The following is a 22,681-nucleotide window of genomic DNA, read 5'->3' as shown; positions in this document are numbered from 1 at the left end:
TAAAAATGTCAAAAAACGTGATAGTATAGTATGGTGTAAAAATGGCAAAAAACATCATAGTATTGTAAGGCATAAAAATTTCAAAAAATGTCATAGTATAGTAAGGCAAAAGTTTTTTTTTAAAAAAGTCATTGTATAGTTTGTCATAAAAATGTCAAAAAACGTTGTGGTATAGCATAAAAATTCTCAATTAACCTAAAGCACGTCATTTGACCATGGGAGGAGGATGCAAAATCCACACAGTTAGGTGTCAAGAATGGGCTTTGAACCTGCAACTTTGGCAAGGAGAGGCAACAGTTCTAACCATTGTACCATCAAGCAACTCCACAATGGTTGCTGCATAAAAATGTAAAAAAAACATAGTATAGTATTGCATAAAAACGTCATAGTGTAGTAAGGCACAAAAACGCCATGGTATAGTATGGCATAAAAATATCAAAAAACATGAAAGTATAGTATGGCATAAAAATGTCAAAATACATCATGGACTAGTAAGGTATAAAAACGTCATAGTATAGCCAGGCACAAAAACGTCATAGTATAGTAAAGCATATAAATGTCAAAAAACGCCATAGTTTAGTAAGGCATAAAAAAGTCAAAAAATATAATTGTATAGTAAAGTACAAAAACGCCATAGTATAGTAAGGCACAACAATGTAAAAAAAAATCATAGTCTAGTAAGGTATAAAAACGTCATAGTATAGTATGGTATAAAAACGCCATCATCAGTGTGGTGTGGATTTAAAGTCGGGCACAGGCCCAAGATTTTTGACACCACACTTCATACAGACATCATAACATATATTGTAACTGGGTATGTCTAATATGGTGATTGTGTTTGGACATCAACCACGAAAAGTTTCTACTTTTTTGTGTAACTCAATTTGAGAAATTAATCAAAAATGTTTTTCACCATTCTCTTAATTTCCAGTATTTTCTTAAAATGAATCATGATTCTGAAGGCAAATCTAAATCCCGCTAACATACTCATGGAATTACATTTTAAGATGGAGAATCTGCAGTTGATCTATGTGCATTTAGTGGCACATGAACCTGACTCATATTCAAGAAGAGGATTCATTTTCATGATGTAGCTTTATTTCAGTCACAGGCTAAAGAAAGGAAGCAGCAGCCTGTCCCCACTCTGCCTCTGCATAACTTCTCAGGCTATGTAGGTCATCCAGCTCACTGATGGTGCTGTTTTGAACCACGATTTTTTTAAAAAGTCCTTCAGTGTTTATTCTCTAATGTCAGTGGAAATGATGTGTTACTGCTGAGGTGAAGTGTCAGGCAGACAAATGCTAATCAACAACTGTACCGCCTTTTTTCCCCCCTTTTTTTCCTGACAGCAGTGAAAGCTCCAAAAAAAAAATCTGAATTATGTAATTGTGTTCTCTAAACAGACTAATTTTCAAAGCCTGAATTCACAAGCATAAAGTTTTTCCATAATGGCCTCTCAACTTTCATAAAAATCAGGGGAAGAAGATGTGACACTTACAAGTAATTTAGCATCTTAAAGTTGAAATTCCAACTTTCACAAAGTCCTTTTTTTTTTTTAAACCGCAAACAAACCTGCAAACTTTTGGGTAAAACAACTTTAATGATCGCAAGCTTGAATTTGAAAGGATTTTTAGTCTCTTTGATCTTTTATTTCCAATTCACCTTCACATACTCCAGAGTCATGAACATTTATAATATGCAAAGCCGCCCTCCATTAAATCAGACTCTATGTGAAAGCTTCAAACCTTCTTAGAAGCCTCTGACCTCAAACGCTATGAAAAGTAACACCAACTGGCTCGGCTGGCCCTGAGGTCTTAGCTTACACAACCCACTGAAAGAAGAAAAAAAAAAAGAAAGAAAAAAAATCACCCTAGATACACACACCTTACTTCTCAGGCAGTCAAACACACAAACATAAATGCACATCCATCCTTGACCTGATATGCAAAGTGCAATTAAATCTGTTTTGGTAAGCAAACACACTCAGTAAACAAACTCTACTGTATGATGCATGGCTGCTCTTCCACGAGATATGAGGGTGTTAAGGGTGAAGGAGACAATAAAACATCATGAGAACCATCACCTCTCGCAATAGGACTAGTATTTTCAAAGATAATCCATTCTGCTACTTCTGACAAAAGATAAAACCTCGGGAGCTAACCCCCCCCCCGCCCCCCAACACATATCCTCATGAGATATTACCCCTGCCTTATCTTGGGAACATATGGGCACAGCTTTGATAGATTGTGGCTCCATAAAGAAGAAATCTTTATTCAGGGAGTGACGGTTTAATCCATGTAAACCTCTTGGTGTCTAACACTTATCTCACCATTCATTTTCTTTTTTGCACAAAAGCACGATTTGGCACTCTTTTGGAAACTTTATGCCACTTTTTTAATTAATTAACATTTCTCAGCTGAAACTTGTTCTTGTAAGTGTCATGTATGTGTAATTACCTTACAAGTAACTAATTAGTTTTTCCTGTCATGAATAATAAAAAACATCCCCCCTTCTTTAAAAAGCTTTACTCTCCACAAGATTTATCCTCTACACAAATTGCATGCCTATGGATGTGATAAGAACACGCTGTGTACAATAGAGTGGCACTGCATCAAATGAGGGGAATTATGTTGATTTCATGTCATTAGTCTGGTGTGGAGATACTACAGCGTAGTTCACAGACTACAGGATCCATCAAGGGTCAAATTCAGTGCCTTCAAGTCCAATAGGATCCTTAATTACACACAGTAAAACTGGTTAATCATGCAACTAAATCATTTAGAGGGAGCAAATGATTTTCTGCTCTGGGGCTGCTTACTGACTTGAACACCATCAATGGTACAAAAGTTTGCGTTAGGGTTTGAAAATTATGAGCTTCAGTATTCACATCATCATTAAATATTATATAAAGCTACTTAACTTAAACTTAACTTTCTGTTTAACTCTCTCAAAAAATCTGTAATGTAAAAAAAAATATCTGCAAATAGAAAATTTGCACCAATAATATTAATAATTTCAAGGTCAAGCAAAGCAATCCAGACCTCCCTCTCCCCAGGTACGTTTTCTAGCTCCTCCTGGGGGATCCTGAAGTGTTCCCAGGCCTGATGAGATATTAAATCTCTCCAGTGTGTACTGGGTCTACCCTGGGGGCCTCCTTCTCCCTGTGGGCCCACCACATGCTGGAACAGGCATCTGGTTGGGGTGTGATGCAAGCTTAGGCAGCAGACCGGGTCAGGGGCCGGCGCATGCCAGTCCCTGGCGTCGAGAACCAGAGAGTATTTACCATTTTTGCCTGACAAAAGTGGTGCTCCAAAGATTTGGCAGCGAAAAAAGAATGGCGCAGAAGGGACTACGATTATCTGTCTTGTAGGACAGACACTAAATATGCTATGTCCTACACTACCCATAATGCATTTTCAAACGTATCTTTCACTTACAACAGGCTTTCTGTTAATGCTGTTTTGTTTAAAAAAACAGAAAAACAAAGCCCTGACAACATCATCAAGCTCCTCCACAGAGGAAATTATAGTCACTGTTTTGTTATAGTCACTGGTTGAGAAGAACTTCCCATAATGAGTAAACTTATTAAAATGATTAAAATTGGTGGACTCTCCTCTTTAATCTTAATTATGTCACTGAAACAAGTGTACAAATGAGTTTTTTTGTGTCTCCAAGGCCCCTGAGAGGCTCCCTCAGGAATCCCATAACAAATACACGATTCAGGTCACAGAAACAGAATAATTGCAGGTCTGTATTTTCTGGCTCACAGACAATTTCACCATTTGGAGCACTCTCCTGCTGTATGGATGCAACTATCCATCTTCCAGAGAAAGGCCTCCTCTTTTTCCCCCCAAAACTACCTTAAATGTCCTGTTTTTACTTGTTTACAAACACAGCCCTCCAGGACAGGCGATGGTATATTTGTTACCTGAGGAAAGAAATTTTGACGCTTCAGGAGACTTGGAGTCATTGGAAAAGTTACAGTTTTGTGGGCTATATGTTCCCTATCAGGGGGAAAAAAATGGATGAAAAGGAGGGGGATAATAGATTGTGGGGGTTTGAGTGACAGCTGCTGCATTCATCTGATAATCAAATTTAATTCAAACACAAAGCCACAAATGGAAACATAAGCAAGAAAATAGCCACTGAATGTCAGTTCTGGCAGCGTCCGCACTTGCCGTCGGCTACCTTATGACCTTTGCCGTGGGCAAAGCCCTTGGGCTCCTCACAAATGTTGGAAAAATCTCCGTCCTTGTCTCCTTGCTTTCAATCCAATTGCGGAAAAGACAAAAAAAAACACAATCATTCTGCGAGCAGAAGGAATTAATGAGCACGGAAACGAAGGAGAAAAACCAGACATGGGATTGTTATGGTGAGGAGAGTGTGGTGATATCAGGAGGTACGAGTGGAACGAGTAAAATATTCATCATCCTCCCTTCGTCTTGTCAGCATTTCTGAACCAACACTGAACAAGAGCACAAGGACAGAAGTTGGAGAAAGAGAGAACTAATCAACATGTAAAAGTGATACCATTTGTGTGAGTTCTGAAGTTAGCGCCCCAGTCCTTTTTTTGTTTCCCGTCATCATTATGCAGAGCAACTTTGATGCAAAAAAATGAGACGCTCACCATTTGTGGCAGCTATTGAACTTTCCAGACATGACCCCGTTTTTACAAAGTGCTTGATGGCACAAAATGAAAGCAAATCGTACCTTTTGGGAGGGAGAGCCGGCGACTTTAACTCCAAGCTCACCAAATGACACCACTTTGAAGTTTAGTTTTCTTGTCTGTTTGACATATTAAGTGATAAATGTGAAGTAATTCCCTTGTTCGCTAATGGATGTAATTTTTCTTCCATTTAGTATCATATAAAGTATCATAAAGATGTCAGTGGTGCCACTTTGAATGGAACACATCAGACATGATTCCTTACACGGAAGGAAAAGGCTGCTATTATACCGAGAAGAAATTAAAAGTGACAATTAATCTTCTTTCCTTAGCAGATACTAAAGAATTAAGAATCTCTTAAACTAAACATCACTGAAATAAATGACATAACCAGCACTAACTAACTTAGAATGAGCAAGCTCCTTTTTGCACCAACCTACAGTTACTGTATGTGGATCCTCTACACCAGTGGTCCCCAACCTGTGGGCTGGGGCCCACCAGGGGGCCGCAAACGTGTTGCAAGTGGGCCGACAAATCATCAGCAAAACATGCAATTTTGGTGAATTTTGATTATGAAGCAGGTCTTTTTTTTCTCTTACTAAGACCTATCACTGTGATAAGCCTTTCATTTCATTCCTGAATGTTCAATCGTTACCATTGATATGAAAAGTGCTCTGAGAATGCATTATTTGTCCTCCATATTGCCGTGGGGTCTGATGTGGTCTGCCAACATTTCTGTGATTTTCAAGTGGGCCGTGAGTCTGAAAAGGTTGGAAACCGCTGCTCGATTTCCATCATACATGACTCTTTCTGTGTGTGTCCCATGTCAACACAATACTGCACACAAATACTGTGTTACACTTTCCACTAATCCTTGTAGTAACTAGTGTTCAATAAATCAGTGTACTTTACCTTTTCATACAAGATGTGCATTAAAGGACGTCAATCAAACTGGGGCTGATGAAAAGTGCGAAAAGTTTGTTTCTCTGTGTAGGGACACCTTTTTGTTCCTCAAGGTGTCCCTACAGCTCCTTGCAGCTTCTTCATCCAGCAGTGTGGCTCCATGACCCTTTTTTTTGCATGGTATTATAGGACAATAGTGAACCTTTGCAAAAAACACTTAAAACTGAGTAAAGTTTAGCACACCATCCGCACTGATGCTCGTCATTTCTCCACAGTATAGACTACTGAATGTGGGACATAGCTCTGAAGTTCCTCTGCACCATCTAAAAGACTGCATCCCTGTATTTCCCTACACGGCTCCATTGCAAAAGGCATCACGCAGAAGAAAATTAATGAACCAATGCAGAGAGACCAGCTCCTATAGAGGGGGCTCTCAAACCCCTAATAAATTGGAAAATTGACCATGAGGAGACCCTGGGGAAAGTTTGGGAGAGCAAGGTTGCATTTTTCTTTTTTCTTTTTTTTTGGGGTGGGGGGTGGGGGGTGGGGGTTTGTGGCTCTAGAATAACATTAGCAGTCAGCTGCCTTTGTGGGGAAGCAAAATGTTTTGCATTTTGACGGGTTCACAAGGTTTTGGCTTTGGGAAAAAGTCAATCACATTCATGGTTTGCTGAGCGTAATGTTATTTAAAATGCCAGTTGTGATAAGGCTATCCGCTTGAAGTTGCATTTGGTAAGTCGTTCTGTATTACCTCACCTCTCCTCAATTAACATCAAAGACATTTACACACAGTTCCATATATGGCTGATTTCAATGAGCGTTTCAAAGATAATGGCAACGTGGAATAAATGACACAAAATGTAATGTTGACTGGAGGTGTCATTATTGCGCATATGGCTGGCTCAGCGTCATCCTCTGCTTGGTGAATCATGAACACCTTTGGTAATGCCTCCCACCATGATAATCTGAGCTGCATGCAGCGCTGCAGATCCATTCTTGGAGGAAGAAGACAAGTGTACAATTTTATTTTTTCACATATCCACTCATATGGATTTCAGGACTTTATTGAGCAATAAAAAATATACACCAAGGAAAATTACCATTTTCCTTTTTCCCCATATTGTTGTTCTTCCATCTCAAAATCTGATTTAATACTTCCAGATGAACGACCCATGATCCAAAGCGACAAACTGGAACAAAAAAAAAAGAAAGAAAAAAAGAAAAGAAAAGGAGAAAAAAAAAATAGAGCAGTGTTTTTAGTTCAACAATAGAAGTTGAAAACCACCAGACCAGTTCGAAAGCATCTCTGTTTGTTTATATTGTTCACTGAAAATTTTGAAAAACAGGTTTCAAACAGATTTGGTTTGAACAGGAGTGAAATCACAGACTAGGTTGTCACATCTGACTCTGCCTCTCCGTACAGTTCTGCCAGTTTCTGGAACTCGGGCCCCCAGTCATCCAGGTAGTTATAATCCTGCTCCGAATGCGTGCCGGGAGAGTCTAACGGACTGATTGATCCTGTGGGTGAGCCCTGACCCTCGTAGGCGTAGGTCTGGAGAGAGTCGTAGGGCGGCACGCTGGTGTCCAAGTCGGCCTCTACCAATCTTTGCTTGATAAACTCATGCACGTCCACCTCGTCCAGCTCCACCGACGGGCTCCGGTGGCTGCGGGGCGGGATGCAGTGCTGCCTCGCCTCCGGGCGAACATCCCGCCGGAACTTGAGCTCCTCGGCGGCAGCTGGGTTACGCAGGGCGATGATGTCGAAGGCCTCGGTATCCTCCTCGCCTCCGCCCTCATCGTCGTAGGTGACCACATTCTCTCTAATGTCCTCTTCAGAGATGATGAGGGGCTCCTTCTTGCTCCGCCTCAGTGTGATGAAGAGAACAACGATGGCTGCAAGACAGAAGAAGATCAGTGGTTATATTTCTGAGGATGATGCCACAAAAAAGAAAATGAAAACCATATACAACAATAATATACATATAAAGTTATTTTCTGCAAAATAATATTTAGAAGCTCCAGACAAAAGTAAATTGCTTTTTTGAACAATTAAATTAACAAACCGCTTAGCAGAACATCACATAATGGAACAGCTGAATGTGGTTACAATGCTCTGCCATTTCTTTTATGCTAATACCAATCTCTGTGTGTGCCTGTGTTGTTGTTCGTTAATTCATAGCTCATGACAGACGAACATGCCGTGGTTCGTAAACAGCAAACCAAATCAACACCAACCAATTTCATGTGCATATTTATCTGATTTTCCATCAGGACACTAAAACTGGCCAAGCGTCGAGGAGTTGTAAATCAATAATCGCATTAGCCGACATTAGCGTCGAGGCTGTGATGATTCTTTGAATGCAAGCTGTTGGGAGCACGACAATGCACACATTATGATCATCTGCGGGGCCAATTCAAACCTCACATCCAGCCAAAATGCAATACATCAAGCAAGGAAGCATATGGAGGTACGTCTCGTGTAATCATCTCCCACTTTTTAGGTGAGACTCGTAATGGAGAGAGCGAACCGCATCAGTGAAAATACAGCATGATGTTGCAAAATGTCCGTGTTGATAACCAGCTTACAGTCTTTCCCGACTCTTAATGAAGTCATGAAGCCAAGTTATATTTGATGACACGCTACAGCTTGCGATCTTGTTCCTACAAGTAATGAGAGTTGTGCCTCTTTGGGTTAATGATGACCTCTGCAAGATGTTAACACTAACATCCACTTAATAAAATAGCGTCAGCGAGGGGAAGAGCATTTTTGCAGCAGTCCAATATCTGAAAGGAGTTCATAATGCTATCAGCAGAGATGAGCGAGACAGATCAGTGTTCCTGCAGAGGCGTCGCTTTGCTTCTTAATGAAATCCACTGAATGTAAGCAGCAGGAAAAACATAAAGAATCAAGGGGGCGGGGGGGTGATATAAAAGTTTCTCAGCATCTTGGCATCATACATCAAACTGTTATATTCTATCTTTATCTAAACAACTACACATTACTGTGTTAGGCCGGCCTCTCGGGAAGAGGCACCTTATAGCACATTCAAGGTGAGAGCTTGATAGAGAGACAGGAAGGTGCTGCTGGATTAAGAGGAAGTGGAGGTTTCCGCTTTCATAAAGCCAAGGATGCAATGACACATTTGGCTGATCTACTGTAGCTGCTCAAGCAATCCATTTTGGCGTACATGGTGTGGTGCGGTAAACAGACTTCACAGCAGTTTCAAAGACAGTCGACCTAGACTCAAACACCGGAGCCTTTACTACCTCACTTCACTTCACGTATTTAACGCCGGCCTTACACCAAACCGCTTCACATTCTCTCGCCTCCCTCCACGCTCACTATCAGCTCAATTCGCTGTTTCCTGTTTGGTGCTGAAGAAAGCGTCATTGAACGCCACTATCTGCATGAGCCAGGACTAAAAACATAGGATAATATTAAACATGTTTGACTGTATCAGAACAAAAAAAGGAAAAAAAACTGACTTAAGACAATCAACTTACACCAAATGATTGTGAATGGGAGTGCGCTGCAACCCTGAAACTTTCCCAGTTTTTTTTCCAACTTTAGGTATTTGTCTGTGACAGCGAAAGCAATTGAAAAGTAATTTGGCGCAAGGCCAGCATAAGTTGCAGGACTCTGGGACAGACTGATAACCCAGCCTTGGGTATAAGGTAAATATTAATATTATTAGCCAGCAGTTACGCTTGGAGCCAAAAATAATAAATTGTCGGTAAAACATTGTCTGGATTGATGTTCAGCTATTTCTCTCTGTCTTTTTGTTTGATGTCAGAATGTTTCACTTGGCAATATAACAGATAGCCACCACTTAGTCCAGTAACTCAGCAACCTGTCAGCCCATGAGGCATTACACAAGCCCAGATTGAGTTGTAATTTGACAGTGTAAAAGTCTAAATGTAAAATGCAACACAGAAAATTTTTCCATTACGGCTTGGATAAAAAAAAAAAAAAAGAAAGAAAAGAAAGTTTGACTTTTGTAAAAGTAATTATGCACAGATTCATCTATCTACATATATTTCATTGTTCAGTGTTCACTGTGTTTTTTTAAATGAAATGTCCCCTAACCTGCATGTGATTAATCTATTCAAAAAAACAAAAAAAACAAAAAAACAAATTCACTTCCCTCCACCTGCTGCCCAAGTGGGGTTAGAGAGGGTGAGAAATGCAATTTGTCTGGGACAGTGCTTATCGCTCTACTTGTTTAAAGCAACCAATTACACAACGCAAGGATGTGAGCGTGTGTGTGTGTGTGAGGTGAGCTGGGTCAATCACTGAGGAAATAAAGCATTTCTGCTTTTTTATGTTTACTTCTACGTGCACATTTTGGAGTTTGGAACTTTTTGCTTCCACTATTCACAGTTTCACATCTCGCTGTAGTTTAGAGGTAAACAGCCTGCATATAATAAAAACAAAAAAAAATGTTACCCAGAAACTGACTTCATGTCACCTTTTCATTTTCTACACCACTCTGCACTCTCCACAGCCCGTGATCTACTTGTATTTGTAGTATATTCCTATTCACTATACACAGCACATTGTAATACGCTCTCCGCATTAATGCTCCGTCAGTGGTTCATTCAGGTCATTTCATATGCCAACCCAAGGCCAGCTGAGGTTTAACTGTTGCTCAATACACCACTTACAGCACCAGGGAGCATTACTCTAGTCTACGGATATCTATTTGCTGCGCAGTGGCGACGGCAGGAGTCTCATTTATGCTGCATTTATACCCTGGTTATTGAAGATTGGACGACTAGCGGAGTGTCTTGCATTCTAACACAATGTGTCTAATCGAAATAAGAGCTGCTCGTAACTTCTCAAAGCTTAGACCTCAGCTGCAAGTATACTGCAAGTAAAAACACTTAAAAAGTCAATTGTCTTGTGCTTTTGAAACACAAATACAGCACAGCACTTCTTCACCTTTATCGATATCACCACCAATACCATGTCATTCATCACCTAGAGTCAGACCTAAAATGGCTGTAGTCCCAGAAAAATATTCTGACTAACGTTGGCACTTTGCATATTCGTCCTTTAACTTGTTGCTAAGGACTATTACTAAAAATAAGATCCTCAAATGAACAGAAATGTTATATTTTACCAAAGACATGCTACTACAATTGCAGTGAATGTAAGTATTTGCTTTGTGTTGATACAACAAAGTCATCGCAGTTGATCCTACATTAAGCAGAGACTGTAGAAATACACTTATTAGGCTTGTTTTCAATCCAATTACCACTGTGATTCTTTACCATTCTCTTTGAAACTAAACGAGTAAAATCCCAACAATGATCTGCTTATGAATATTCTGTTTTTTTTTTGTTTTTTTTTAAGTTGATGTGTAGAAGGCCAACCTTATCAACTGAGACAGTTCAGAGATAGTTTGTATCCCTTTCTGGTTTTCTGCAGGCTTAATTAGGATGGCTTATTAGAGGGCACAGAGATAAAACACGGACATTAATTGGGCAGACGGAAAACAATCAGACACAAACAAATCAAGCTGACAAGCAAAGACGAGCAAGAATTCAAAGTGGAAGCCACGTCTATGTAAAGGATATAAACACTAATGTGCTGGCTTTACCACTGTAGTCCATATTTCTAAATCCACATTAGTAAAACCTCTTGTTCATCTGAAACATGTTGAGTTTTTTTTAACCTCGAACAAGTTCATTGTGATTTATATATATAAATAAATAAATAATCAAGATTTTTGGGGGCATGTTGGCCGACTATGGGGATTAACTGTGTTCGGTATATTTAGTTACATGAAAAAAAAAAGACTAAAGGAAATGTTCCTCATTTATATGAGGAAATATTTGATCAAACAATAAAATAATGAAGCCTAAACCTCTTATCTTTATCTATGACCCGATTCACCCCTCACACATTAACATGTGATCTTCATCTGAAAAAAAACCCAACATTAAGCCAAGGTGTTCATGCATGCAGAATGCATTGTGATCATCATATGACTGAATATCAGCCAGGTGTAAATGCAATCGCTACAGTGAGTTCACATTGTTGTTCTCCCCACTCATGTAAGCAAACCCCGTCAAAACTACATGTTGTAGCAGTAGCTTGAAGTCTGCCGGCCCCACCTAAATAATTTGCAGATTCAGATCCGACCACAATGAGAGCAGAATGAAGGTAATGAAAACTCTTATTAATACCAGGTATAAATGCACGGTCCGTGGATTGGATGGCACGTTAATACCAGGTGTAAATAAGCAGAGAGGCTCAATACTAAGCCTGACAGGAGGGAGAGACAAATGTCATATGGAGAGAGGGAGACATGACATGCAACAGAAGCCCCCCAGGGGGATTTAAACCTGGGGATATTGCAATATGCGTCTTAGTCCACTACACCACCAGGACATACGTGGTGGAGATCAGTTCCAGCCTCCCCCCCGTTTATCCCTCCCTCTCTCTCTCTCTCTCTCTCTCTCTCTGTCCTAACTAGACTTTGTTTTGTGCTGACGATTAGTGATTCAGCGTGTGTCTCTCACTCAAGCGTTCGCTCCAAACAGTGGTGATGGCCTTTTGTTCGCCTCAGCCAGAGACTTTGGCATAGAGGAGGCAGACAGCCAGTATGAATATGCATAACCTTCACGCACTAATGTCCACAGACAATCGCTGAAGAGAGGAGGGGAGAGCGGCGACGGTGAGGCCGTGTTATTAGACGGTTTTGTCTAATCATGTTCTACTGCAGTTCGGTTTGCAGGGTGTGCGACGCCTCGCGCAGCCCCCGAGAGGAGACAGGAAATTTAATGATTTGATCTTTGATATAGAATTTGTGTCACATCTTCCTCTTCTAACATCATGTTCAGATTTGTGTTTGTTTTTTTTTTGTTTTTTAAAAGAAAAATCTGAACAGTACAGCTGACTGTCCTCATCCTACATTCAAAGTGACAATATAATATTTGCAGGTGTGTACATAAATAATCATTTGCTGTCACTTCAAGGACCGGTTGCCATAGTAACAAGACACGCACATCATTGACTGAGGAAATGTTTTCTGGCTGCGGCGGCTCTGGTAACATGGACGTAAGCTCCTGTTTATTCTCACTGTGTTTTTTTGTATTCATGCTGCAGAACACATCCGTCACACATGAAATCAACAGAAGTGGTATCTGTGCTGGCTGTCACCACATTCCTCCACGCTTGTCCTCTGCTCCTCTAGTCACAACATGCAATGTCAAGCACATGCCAAGCGGTGGGGGGTGGGGGTGGGGGTGATTCAGTTGCATAGTAAGAGAAGATTTGAATTGAATTTCAATTTGTCAATAAACGTGATTTAGGTTTTAATCTGATTGGAGCTGCCTGTTTGAACATGAGTCCTCACTCGTCTCAGACTCAAGTTCCCTCTCTCCGACCACTGTAAGGTTATTCTCAGTATTCTCTCAGTTGTATGCGACTTCTTTCTGAATCACACTGACCAATCCGCCTCTTCTTTGTCCTCACCATCTCCTTTCTACTCACCTCTCCTCCAGCCTCCTCTCTCTTTGTCCTTCTCCTCTTCTGTCCTTCATATCCGTTTCTTTCTCTTCCACTGCCACCCTCTCTAACTCTTTCCACCCTCATTCTAAATTCTACCTGAGTCCTCGCATGTCTATTCATCCCTCTCCTCTCCCTCTGCCCTTGTCAAACCCTTTTCAAACCCTTCCTCTCTTCCCTTCCCTCCTCTATGGTCCATCTCCTCCGTCCAAGCCCTCAGGATATTTGCCCCCTGGGCAGCTACCCCCCCCACCCCTGCTGCAGTCCCCACAGCGGCTGTCCCAACTCACCCAGCAAGATGACTATACACAGCAGGATGGCGATCAAAGCCCCCGTGCTGAGACCCGCAGAGGAGAGGAACGCCTCGCCTTGGCACATCCGGATCCTGCCGTGGCGCTGGCACGGGCACACCCGCAGGGTCAAGGTGCTGGTACCGCTCAGCGATGGCTCCCCGCCGTCCCACACCACAATAGGCAACTCGTACAGCTCCTGGGTCAGGTGGTTGAAACGCCGCCGCCTTGCAATGATGCTGGCCGTGCTGTCTATAATGAAAGGAAAAAAAAAAAAATAGTTGGGGGAAAATTAGACCCCTTGGCTAAAACGACAAATTGATGGTTTTCTCTCAGTTGCATTGCTCGTTCAGTAAAGCCTACAATTACGTATTTATACAGACACACATTTAGATTAAGGGTATGAATTGTCAGATAAACAGGGGAAAAAAATCAATTGCCTGCCATTGTGAATCGTTTCTTTTTTTTTTGCCTTGAAAGTATCTTAAGCTGGTAGATTTCTCACTGTCGGCTGCTTCCCCGTGTGCCAAGGCTAATTAATTTCAAAGGTGTTCGTTTACTATTTTAATGTGCTGCAAAAGAGCAGTTCACCTTGGCCTCTGCTCAAACACCTCTGTTAATGGAACATGCCATTAGATAAACAAGAAAGAAAAAAAAAGAGGCTGACTTTACTGAGAAGAAAAGGCAAATAAGAGAGAGCTCTAAAGGAAAGTGTTAGTGTATGATTCAGCGAAGAAGAGGACGCAAATCAACACGCAGCTCTAACACGTGTATGTGCTTGTAAAAAAAAGTTGAGAATAAGCTTATTGTGATGTCAGCACTCGCTCCCAGGTGAGCTTTAACCTGTAACCTGAGACTGATGAACTCCAACTGGCCTGCACTCTTAGCTGTGTACAACCACTTCAGTCTATATCCATATTCTTGATAAGACAGCCTACATTCTCCAACATGAATATACTAGTCACAATAGAAAGATTATGTGTCTTAGAAGACATATATTACTTCACATTGGAGAACACGTTGTCAGAGAAAGGAGATTTGTTTGAGCCAGAGGCCACTGCAAAAACAACAGTAAGATTCATTGAAGCGGTTCCAAATTGTCCGCACCATCGGTATCATGTGCCCCCGAGCTTATCAATTCCTTTTATCGATGCCGGCGTGTTTTTCAGAGCTGGGCAAGTTGCATAGGGCTCCGCAAATTACACAAGGGCCCCAACCACCCGCTCATGTCAAAGCAGGTGTCAGTGTTTGAAACTCTGATGAGAGGATGAAGCGGAAATATCCTTCTGGTCATGAAAAGAGGAAAAATAAATAAATAAAAAACACGATCAGAGTGAAATGCAGCAACAGCAGTAAAGCAGGTCCTGAACTAGGTTTGATGCCAGCAAATAAGAGTAAGGTTAAGCTGACATGCGTCTCTTTCTCTTGTCTGTCTGTCTGTCTGTCTGTCTCTAACACAGCTGGGCAGTGTGTCTCTTGGTCTGTCCAGGTTTTACAGGGCATTGTTCTTTGACTTTGTCCGTGACACAAGTGACAGTGAAATACAATTTTATTTATTACGTTTTATAAACACCAAAGGGCGGCGGTGTTCATAAACTGCAGCTCGGAAAAGATAACTGCGTCGTGCGTGTGGTACACGCGTTCATACTGCATGTCCTTGCAACACATGAAACATGTGCTTTCCTGCAGCAACCTCTGTGGAGACCCTGTCCAGACAAAATATGGGCATGATGTTACTCTTCATGACTATCAATGAGGATCTCGTCTCTCAGTCAAGGTTTAGTCAAAACTCTGGACTAATGCAAGATGGACTGACATTGACTCAATTGATGAAATATTGAATTTAAAATGTTGATTAGCTGGACTGGGCAATACTGATGCACATCTCTCAGTAAATATCCATCATGTATTCAGCAAAGCCACAATATGTTATGTTGGAAAATGTATGAAAGAAAATCTGCGTGATTCTATAGAAAATGCTCTATCCAATAAATATTATGTGTTTACACCTCAATCACTTCTGTATGAGTGTAGTTATTCTCAACCCAACAGATGGAGCAAGCTGTTTTAAAGGAGGGAGGATTGTAGTGGGGTGTTTGGTCACAGAAAATTGATCAGGAAATCATTAAGGAATCGGACCAATAAGCAGACTCAATAATGGCGGTGGTATCGATAAAATCCTTCCCAGTTGCACACTAATTCCTACCAAAACCGAGTCACCAGTTACAATGACTGTCATCATAAACTACAGTGTGTAACATATTCTAAGATCAGGTGAAGAGAATGTAAGCTGATATTTATTGTTAACACTTCCTTTACTGATATTTACTGATACTGGACAATACTAAGCAAAAAATGGGAATTGTATATTTTGATATTTTATGTTGTTGCTGTTGTCGTCTCTTCATAGAGTATACATCACAATCAATGCATTTTCAATATAGTATTTTACTCAACTTTCATATTTGCAGTGTATTGTGGTTTTATGATAATGAAAACTAAGAGTTTTAATTACACTGTACATGTAAAAGCCCAACTAGGGACACAAGTTGAAAATTAGCACGACAACATCAGTTTCATGCTTTGGATTGGAGCTATGTTAAATTGCATTGTTGCTATAAATAAACTACAACTTAAAAAAATGTTGAATGACCATGTTTTTATAATCTGATTTGAGGAACTACTTTACACGGTAGCCTTAAGCGAAGTGGTCAGCACGGTGAAGCCTATAAGTAGAAAAGTGGTTTAATATGGCTGGAATTGTGCATGTTAACTTGATATTCATGTGTTTGCTTGGGAGAACTACCCCTTCATAACCAGCTTTACAGCATCATTTGTTGTGGTTAAAAGACTAACATGCAGTAGCTGCTGAGGCTAGCTTGTTAGCCAAACTTACACGGGGATGCTAAGAACGTTAACTGTACCCTTCCATCTGCAGTGCAGCTGAGGCTCATTTCAGATGCATTTCATTTGTTAAAACTTCCTTTTGAAGGGCATGTCTGCTAAGAAGCTTAAACAACACGCAGGCTAGCACATGACCACTTCACACGATGCGCTGGTCTGAAGGTTTACCAGTAAGAATCTAACACGCCATGCTTACTGGTAACCAGTCGGCTCTGTGGGGTGTGTGTGTGTGGGGGGGGTTTGTCTCAGCAGGAGATCATCAGTTTATCTGTTATCTGTTCAAATAGCAATAGTTTTATGGAAAATTTAAAGCAAAAATATCTCTTGTAATAGTTGTATTTTAAGATAAGGAATCACATGTTTGAACCACACCACCTGCTACAGCACATGATCACTCATCCCTGTTCATTCAAACTATATGGCTGGGTGATTCAGGTACCCGGATGACTAATTTGGGCCTCACTTGACTGACTAAGTAGAACCTTGCAGATGAAACATGTACATGATATTTTAAGTTCCCAAAAATGCTGATTCATGTACGGGGCAACCTTTTCCTTTCCGCCCAGCGAAAAAAAACCCCACCTCCGCCGTGCTGTACTATCATGCTGCTGCTCTGAGACCTTGCCTCCCACTCCAATCTCTGCTCCATCTATGAATAATTATAATGATCGACAGTTGGAATGACAACACGTACTTCAAGCTTTATTAAGTCAGACTCGCAGTATCACCGTATCAGCAAGCAGATGGGTGGGGGGTTTCAGAGAGTGGAGAGTGTGAGATGCAAATAACAAGGAAGAGAGATGGGGAGTTGAAAGATGAGAGGAGAAGAGGGGGGTAGGAGAGCGGGTGTAAATGGAGGAGGTGTGTGTGTGTGTGTGTGTGTGTGTGTGTGTGTGTGTGTGTGTGTGTGTGAGCAAAAGGGAGAGCAGAGAGGGCGAAGACTGAGGGGACTGAGAAAGAGAGAGAGAGAGAGAGAGAGAGTGAGACAAACAAGCCTGTGTGTATGTTGTGTTCACCGTCACAGCCTTTACACTTTGAAGCACAGAATAACTATGCGGCACGGGGTCCTTGTACAGACCACAACGAGGAAGTGCACATCAATTATGCCATGCTAATTTTGCATTAAACCGTCTCTCGTCGCAGGTGGGTGGAGGAGAGCTTGTGCGCTTGTTGATTAACACCGCAGTGAGATGGGCCATCTGCAGCCACACGGCATCCACATGAGAGGAGAGACAGCACGCGTTAGCGCAGTCACAGTTTAACTGTGTTGTGACAGCTCGCACTATGCGATGCTACCTGCAGTGCGAGGCAGGTGACCACCGGGAAATGAGGGAAAATATGCTTTTAAGAGCATTTCATGCTTCAGAGAAAATGATCTTGCACATTTTGATCTGTGTCATTTTGCAAATCACTTGCAAGCAATTTTCCTTTTTCTTTTTTTCCTGGTATCTGGTTTTCTATCACATAAGATGCACACAGGCATTAATATACGTGTGTGTGTGTGTGTGTGTGTGTGTGTGTGTGTGTGTGTGAGAGAGAGGTTTCTACACAACCCTGTGGAATGTCTCTAGCACTGGGTTTGTTAAGCCAGAGTACGAACCAGTAACTGGCAAATGGCCTCATTTTTTCACTCTTCCAAAAGCATTAGCACGATAGGCAAGGTATTGCTTACATAATTCTCACATCACTTATGCATTCCTGTCTCTCCATCTCAAGATATAAAGTGAAGTAAGGTTTCACAGCATCATAAAAATAAAACTTTATTGGCAGAAGTGTATGACTTTAGGACTCAGTTATGATCTATAAGGTCACTTTCAACTCTCTCTTGTGATTTCAAGATTAAATGTTTATGAATATGTCTGAAGCAAAAACCTGAGCAAAAAACAGTTGGTGTTATTTTGTAACTAAGAGGTGCGCAACTTTATTCAAATTTGAGATATTTTAAGTGTTTGCCATATAGTGAATCTTTGTCATAGAGCTGACTCTCTGCAGAACATATGAAGTTGTGTTGGAAAAAAAAAAAGTAAAAAGTAAAAAGTAAAAAAAACAAAAAAAAAAAACAGCACACCAAAAATAAATCAACAATAGACACGACGCGACGCAAACACATCTCTACAGACTTCACACTTGCCTACACATGCACTTAGCTGGATTCCTTGTGAACTTTGGTGGGTGTGTGTAGGTGCCACTGATGGGATTCAGCACGAACTTTCTCTCCAGTTGCAACTTGGAGCACAACACACCGTGCTACAGTACGGTGGGACACAATACACACCCGGTCACGTTATGAACTTATTTGCACTTAATGTTACAGATGGCTCATGGTTATATTTTCATACCGTGTTAAGAAAAGGTGTATATTGTGTAAGTGTTGCAGGTATTTAGATCCACACCTCTGTTATTTTTGCTTCCAGAAGTATCAGTAGTAGTTTGAAAGTTTATAGAATTTAATTCTTATCTTATTGTTCTCTAATTTATCTACAGGGCTCTATAGGGTCAGGGTCACCATCATCAGTGAGTAGAGAGTACACTATTTCAATGTTGGAAAAGCAGCAACACAAACTACGTGCACTTGCTACATGTAAATAAGTTCAACTGAGTACGGTAGCATATGACAAGCACTCTCAACCCTATGTCGTTTAATAAACACGATCAAGTGATGCTGTCGCACATCACTTTTTGCTCCAAGAAACTATTTGAAAAAAAAAAAAAAAACACACTGGGAAACCATAAGGCTCCCAGAGAGTGGATAATATGGCATTGTTTACAATCTCACTGGCTAACCGTTTGCTCTTCTTGTGCTGACTGCTACAGCCCAAGCTAAGCAGAGTACCATCTTCTAGCCAACAGTTCACAACCAACATACTGCCAAAGCTTTGTGGGTGAAATCTGCACTCATGAAAAGACTGTTTGGTCCACACGTGCCAAGATGTAGAGTGTAATTACTCTCTATTAGACTAATTATGCTGTAATTATTTGGTTGATAGGGGCTTATTGACCCAAAACAAGTCACATATCAAACCAAACCAAACCTTCCGCACGAAGCAGAGCAGGACAAATACATACACTGTTATACATCTAGGTATTACTAGGTGTTGATTAATTACTCAGAGTTGTTCAAATTCTAATATCATTTTTTTGTAGAAATAATAAGCGTTTCATGCAGAGTAACAATCAGCCCATCAAGAGACAAACGTAACAATCTCCTTTAAAAGAAGCCCCTGAATTCAATAAGGATTAGTGTGACTCAGTAAGGCTTAGCTTAACAAATCATGGCCAGCAGTGACAACAGATAGGAGTCAATGATCGGGCTGCGTGTGGAAAACAATACGCTTTGCCCGCTGCATTGGTTTCAGCATATTCACAGTATGGTATGTTTGCTTCATAAGGTTGTGTTTTGCGTATTTGATTTAATTATGGGTTGGCCTGTATGCTTTTGCAGTAACAATCAATGGGGACTGGAGAGTACTATTATTATGTTTCTCTGTTATGCAGAAACAAATTGGTTCACAGCTCCGATGTGGCACCACTGGTTGCTGAGGTCTTACTGCACACATGCAAGGATTCTGCAAAACAATGTTTGCTTTTTCTATTATAAAAAAAAAAAACAATAAACAATGTTATTTCCTTTTCTTAAAGGTCCCATATTGTATAAAGAAGATATTTTCATGTCTTTTTTGAATATAAAGCAGGTCTAGGTTCTATATTAATACTGTGAAAATATCAAAACCTCAGACCACAGAGAAATCTACACAACCTGTATTCAGAAACTGAGCCTTAAAACCAGCCGTGTAACGTTGTGATGTCACAACAAAGCAGTCACCACCCCATCCTCAGTCATGTCCCAAGCCCTGCCCACCTGGACCCACCGTACAACCTTGCAGGATTTTGTTTCTCTAAGTGTTTACCTGAAATCTACTATATTTTTTTTTCGATCACTCAGAAAACAGTCAGCCAATCAGAAAAGAGGATCAGAGCCTCCTCTCTTTTGATTGGCTCACTGACCTGTTGTTGCTAGAGCTCGAGAGAGAATCCTGAGAGAGTTGATGTAAAACTACATTGAGATGGTTTTTGGTTCTTAAAACCACAAATATATCTTCTTGTGGATCAACACGACATAAAACACTGTAAATCTGTAAAATATGGGAGCTTTAAATAACAAATATGAAGTAATAAGGGAAACATCTGAACTTTACTTGAGTAAAAGCTAATCAAACACTCCAATGTGAGATTGTGACAATTTTCAGCTGTTTTGACAAAACCAGCACGAGACACGCTGCTCTGCACTCTTCGCACAAATCATGCTGTTTCAGCAGATAATGGGTGTTTGGGAATGTAGCAGTATAACACCCATTGCAAGGGAAGTGTGAATGACATAAAAGCTAATTAAACGTCCCACATATCAATGACTTGACGGCGCTTCTTTCAACACAGCTGATTAACTGTAATATTGTAAGGTCTTCTGTATGCACACTGGAAGACGATGCCTTCAGAAATCAATTGATCTATTTAAGTATGTGGGTTATTTAGAGATCATAGCTTCCGTTTAATTGCCTTTTTAGAAGCAAATGTCATCACAATGTGACAGATAACGAGATCAAAGAGGCATTCAATTTACACTCATTGTAAAGTAGACATAGTCAAGTTGAATACTTTTAAAGGGCTTTTAACAGAACAGGTTTGTCACAAAGTGCTTACCCAGAGCAGCTGAGCAGAAGCATTCCCCTTGTTTTTCTGCTTTAATGGTGCCTAATACACTGTAGGAGTTTGACCTGCATTTACTGTAGAGCATCCGGCACTTTAGCTACATCAACACATCGGCATGACGACAACGTGATTAAGGATGCACGGCAAAAGATTGCGATTCCACAAGCAAGGAAGAGAGCTTGTTCTGAATTTACGGCTGAATCTGTGTTTTCTTTTTAGATACTCGACCACTGTGCTGATGGGGTATTGTTAAGCAGAGCTGGAGCTGTTACAGTACAGGTCTCCGTAGGAATTGAACCAATTGTAACAAGATAATAGCCTTCAACAAATCTGATGTAGTTGCAAGCAGACAGAAAAGCTTCCCGAAAAAGCCATAATGCTCGAGTTAACGAGTTGTTTTAAAAGTCCTGATTGTGAAATTACCTGGAATGAATGAAAAGGAGGAATCATTTGCAGAAATCATTCGTTATTTAACTAAAGATGTGGCCATTAAAAATATCAGTCTCTCCACTTTAATCCCTCTTTCTTTCTTTTGCACAAAAACTGAGCCACAAATAAAACCAAGTTTCATGAGGATCCGCTGTGAGCAAACTCTAACTGAGGAGGAAAGGAGGTCAGGAGAGAGTTAGTCGTGTGAGTGACTGAGAGGGATTTTCGTCAGTTGCACAACAACAGAGGGAGGTATTAGGCCCTGGCAGAGAGCAGCCACCAACTGTTGGTTTGCTACAACAGCGAGGAGCGAAGCTGCTTCGAGTGTGAAGAGCTTACTTTAATTATCAGACACAGGAGTCAACAGTATGGTGCATTGTGCCTCTCTCTCTCTCACCCCGATATTGTGAACACAGCAAATAACTTCTAATACACAGTGGCAGCAGCACGCCGTACGACTCCCGACACCTCTTTTTGAGAGCGAGCGCAAATGCGGGCTCCGAGTGACTGGAGATGACTGAGGCGGTATGAACTCGGGGTGCAGCGGCTTATCATTAAGAAGGGGTTTTGTGCAGATGCGCTGCGAAGAATTTAGAGGGAAATACTTTAAGTGACCCGAGGAACGAGGAATTGTAATATAAACGAGTAAGCAGATAAATTACACAGCAGAACAAGTGGAGAAAAAGAGGAAATTTTGATGGTCAACACTGTAATATAATGATTTGTCATTTGAGCTTTTGGCCCATTCTTCATTGATGAGCTGAGTATAATAGGAGGTGTGTGTGTGTGTGTGTCTGATAGCAGGTGGCTTAAAAGGTAGTTCTTAAAATGAGAACCACTTTCCTTATCTAAAACCTAGCTTAAGTGTGCCCTTGACTAAGGCATTTAACTGCTCCAGTGGAGCTACTCTGCGGTCAACAGAACAAGTTAGAGGCTCTGCTGGGCAGCTGCCTTTCTGTCATCTGGTCAACTAAGCGTCCAGGTTGTTGCTCTAAATCAGAACATGCTCTTTAACAGCTTTCCTAGAGAGACAGACCAGCTGCATGAGGAACCACAAGGTCCCATTATGTTAGAGTTTCTGTGCTATCCTCACAGGATATGTTTTTAGGGTGTAAGAAAATAGTTTTCCTTCTACTTATCCCACACTACGGCTTGCATAAAACTCCCTTTGTTCTTTTCATGACCAGTGATTAAAATATGAATACTTTTTTTCCTTTCCATGTCATGACACGTAATCGGCCAATCCCACGTGGGATTATATCACGG

General features: G+C 40.9%; 1 protein-coding gene across 1 annotated transcript in view; it reads right to left on the bottom strand.

Moving 5' to 3' along the window:
- Window positions 1-6,632: 6,632 nt before the first annotated feature.
- cdh18 (cadherin 18) overlaps window positions 6,633-22,681 on the bottom strand; it is a 59,482-nt gene continuing 43,433 nt past the window's right edge. The window contains exons 10-11 of the mRNA XM_022767111.1: window positions 13,376-13,627; window positions 6,633-7,462 (exon numbers count right to left, since the gene is read on the bottom strand). Of these exons, the coding sequence (XP_022622832.1) occupies window positions 6,957-7,462; window positions 13,376-13,627 (758 nt within the window). The 3' untranslated portion in view covers window positions 6,633-6,956. The remainder of the gene's footprint in view (window positions 7,463-13,375; window positions 13,628-22,681) is intronic.

The sequence above is a fragment of the Seriola dumerili genome, unplaced genomic scaffold (genome assembly GCF_002260705.1).
Source record: "Seriola dumerili isolate Sdu_G_001 unplaced genomic scaffold, Sdu_1.0 BDQW01001124.1, whole genome shotgun sequence".
Taxonomy (NCBI): Eukaryota; Metazoa; Chordata; class Actinopteri; order Carangiformes; family Carangidae; genus Seriola; species Seriola dumerili.
Note: the sequence above shows the minus strand (reverse complement) of the source record. Positions and strands in the feature narration are given on the sequence as shown.